The sequence below is a fragment of the Wasmannia auropunctata genome, unplaced genomic scaffold (genome assembly GCF_000956235.1).
Source record: "Wasmannia auropunctata unplaced genomic scaffold, wasmannia.A_1.0 LD314935.1, whole genome shotgun sequence".
NCBI classification, from domain to species: Eukaryota; Metazoa; Arthropoda; class Insecta; order Hymenoptera; family Formicidae; genus Wasmannia; species Wasmannia auropunctata.
In genome coordinates, this window is record NW_012047955.1 from 1 (window position 1) to 3,862 (window position 3,862).

At 27.6% G+C, this 3,862-nt stretch overlaps 1 protein-coding gene across 1 annotated transcript; it reads right to left on the reverse strand.

Annotated features, from left to right (window-relative positions):
- Positions 1-1,223: 1,223 nt before the first annotated feature.
- Positions 1,224-3,773, reverse strand: LOC105460824 (transcription initiation factor TFIID subunit 8). Its single transcript, XM_011707315.1, has 5 exons — positions 3,453-3,773; positions 2,269-2,555; positions 1,943-2,093; positions 1,710-1,853; positions 1,224-1,623 (listed from the first exon to the last, which is right to left on the reverse strand). The coding sequence occupies exons 1-5, from the start codon at positions 3,580-3,582 to the stop codon at positions 1,460-1,462; spliced, it is 876 nt and encodes a 291-aa protein (XP_011705617.1). The 5' UTR covers positions 3,583-3,773; the 3' UTR covers positions 1,224-1,459.
- Positions 3,774-3,862: the final 89 nt, after the last annotated feature.

A 3,862-nucleotide genomic window follows, 5' to 3' on the forward strand; every position in this document is an offset into this window, starting at 1 on the left:
CGTGAACTGTGTGAATACTGCGACAGTAACGTCACTTAGAAATCTTTTATTACTGTTTTAAAATACTTTCATTGATTCATTTTGATTTAATCTTGATTCTTTTAACTCCAGTTTTCCTTTGTAAATAATTAAAATATTGAGACTTTTATAGTAAAGGTTGTATCGCGCGTCCTGGTTTTATATCAGTGAAGGTCTACGATAAAATGAAGAAGCCCCAAAATATATATATATATATATATATATATATATATATATGGCAGAATTATCTAATTGTAAGTTTAAGTTTTTAAAACCGAGTTATCTTTGATATTTATCAAGATACAATTATATACATTTATAACACAATTTAAATTTATAAAATTAAAAAAAAATGTAAGTTGTGTCAATTACACGCACAAGTATACGGAAAATCATACATTTATAGTATAATTTATTATTTGTCATTGGAATATTACATATATTATATTATAATTACATTTTATTGCTATATTATAATTTTTAAAAAAATTGTCAATAAAAATTATACAACAAATAATAAGGGGGAAAGTGCCAAATTCAGCCGAGGTTAGATGTTGGTTGCCCAATAATGTTCTTAATTTTTAAATCTTTAAATTTTAGCTATCGTAAACTGCGCGCTAATTACTGTCGATCTTTCTAAGAACGCAATCATAAAGCTGAAATATTAAATTGAAGAATTCGATGATGATACAAGCATCTTAAAGTTTTTTTTAAAGTATTTTTATTTATCGATGCGCAGTTTATGATAGCTGAAATTTAAAGATTTAAAAATTAAGAATATTATTGGACTAACATATAGTCTCAGCCAAATTTGACTCTTTCCCTCTTATTATTTTTGTATACATGTATCAGCCTTGTTTGAAATCAATGTTAACAAAAATTATGTTTTCAGAATCAGCAAATAGTACTAATTTAGTAAATAAACTTAGATATCTGCAATCAATATAAATTGTATTAATACAATAAGAAATTTATTTTTATATAAACTTGTGGCAATAGTATAAATCATTTTTCAGCGTTTTTATTAGACTATTTTTCAAATAGTTTTAACATGTGCAATACGATTTAATTAATGTTGCTATGTGATGGAAAGTTTTAATATGGCGATAATTATTTCTTAGTATTGTATGCGTGTGTATGCGTACGTGCGTGCGGTCGCATACACATCGTAGATTCTAAAAATTGATATGGATTGTTATAATATATTTATGATTAATTTTCATGAATGTATTTCGAAACTACTTACTATTGTGTAACTACATAATAATAAAAATATAATTTTATTATCTAACTCAATATTTATTTTTTCATTCATGTAAAAGACAGTTTAAGTATAAAATATGAACTATGTACATAAAGATGAGTCGAAAAATGAACATAAAATTTTTGATTTTATACATTAGTTAATTATATAATTTACACTAATATTACACCATGATACTTAAGATTCAAATTCTTTCTTAACAGAATGTTGCCCAGGTATCGTTGTACCTGATATTTTATTTTTAGGAATCTTTCCAGGTCTTAAATATGGATTATCTATAACATCTTGCTGAGTAGTAATTTCACCATTTTGTTCCATATTTTCGTTCTGTGTTTGATTACCTGTAAGCAAAGATTTATGCCAAGTTATTAATTGAATTGTATGTATTATTTAAATATTTCTTTATGGCGCAACTCAAAAGGCTCACCTTCCTCTGTTTCTTCACTTTGTTGTTCTTTCTTCTTTTTTATTGGATTCGAGTCGAACTGAAAATCTGGATCTGGTTCAAATATTTGGTCTTGAGGTAGAAGAGCAGAGATATAACTCGGAAATTGTGGTTTGCAAGATATTACTAAATGCAAAACAGATATATGTAAGATTTTTAGTTGTAATGCTTCATTAAAATGCTGAATGAATTAATACAGGTGATAATTCACTTACATGGAAACATGCTGTTATCTTCTGTGAGAAATAAGCTATGTGTCTCTCCTGTTTTAGCAATAAACCTTGTTAAAGCTCTCTCGATGTCTCGTTTTTGCATTGCTACCTTTTCTCTGATTGCTTCGTATTCTGTTACTGGTTGCTTATGTGTCTACAATATTTCCATTATTGAATTAGATTTATGTACAATATTTTTTTATCATAATGTGTAAAAATAAAGCGTACATATTAGAACACTTTAGTTTTACACATTGTGATAAATGTATGCATGCGTGCATTCATATATATATGTATATAATATACAATTGTAATTAATAAATATTCACCGGAGTTCTGATATACGCATGTGGATCAGGAAAAGCCGGCAAATAATTTGGTATATGCGATGGATGACCTTGCTTAACACCAGCTTGCAAAATATTCAATTGCTTTGCTTGTGTTTGCTGCTGAAGCGTCGGCAGAATTGTCTTGTTTTGTCGCTTTGCGTAAGTCTCTATATTATCTAATTTCATGCCCATATTAATCAGTGCCAATATTACATCTGCTATGAGAGGCTCTGTTCTCCCAGAAAGTTCACAATAATTTCTCCCTGAAGCTCCAATTTCCACAATAACTGAAATCATTCATAAAAAGAACAATAAACATCTTATTAGATAAAGTTTATTTTTAAAAGTTTTAATTGAAAATAGATACAAACATAGAAAAAAATTATAATTTAAATTTTAATATAAAATTTTCACTCTTCAAGCAGATTAATAGATAGAACATGTTCTGCGTCGCATGGGTCACATCATCTATTGAATTTGCAGCGCCAGGTATAAAAAAGCTGTACAACAACCATATAGTAATACTTTGTTAAGATTTACAAAAAATAAGAGTCTAGGACTGTTCTTTATAAAAATAATTTTTATAGCTTTTAATAAAGTACATTATAAAATACATTTTACTTAACATTCTTAACAAATATATTAAACACAATCAAAATTATGGACAAATCACCTAAAATTAGCGCAGCATTGGCAGAGCATGTTAATAAAGTAGTGATATAAAATTATAAAATAAAGGAAAATTGACACACACAAATTATTAATATAAAATAAATTAAAAATTATAATTAGTTAAAAAATGTATACATATGCCATAAAATTTTTATATTAGTAAAAGCATCAAGATATAATATATTCCAATGAGTTCTTTAAAACATTGCGTGTATAATGTTTAAAAAGATATCTCTGCAACATTTATTTACTCGTTTTACGGTTTTCTAAATATTCTTTATAAAATTTTGGCCTTCTAGATAATTTTCTAAACACATCTTATAAGACCATTTTTTTATAATATTCAATTTAAATTTATCAAATTAAAAGATCAAGAATTATGAGTTAAGATGTTACAATTTATTTGTATATATATGCAATAATATATATGACATGGATAGAGGAACAATATTTAAAAAAACAGAATTTATGATTTTAGGTTAGTTGCTTAAAAATTCAAATTTAAGCCTTACATGACTGTAACATTTCGGTAAGTGTTTCCAATACTTGTTTGTCGCACATCTCATAACCACATTCCACTAGAATGCTGGAAACTACATGATTTAATATCTTTCTTCGAGTATTTACTATTTGTGAATCCATAACTCTTCTTCTTTGATTACGGATTTCTACGAATCTCCGATCATCCAACCCAAGTCGTCTGCAACAACTTCAACAAGATGAGGTTAAGGCAGTGAGATTATGTATACATACTGGGCTGCGTTCAGAAACTTCGTCTAGGTGTATCATTTTATCCTTGTTTAACATTCGGTGAATAACAAAGATAACATGATATACCGTGTATTCCTGAACGCAGCCCTGGAGTGAGCCTTCTTGAAGAATGGCCCATAGAACTTACAGTATGTATGTACACCCACGGTCA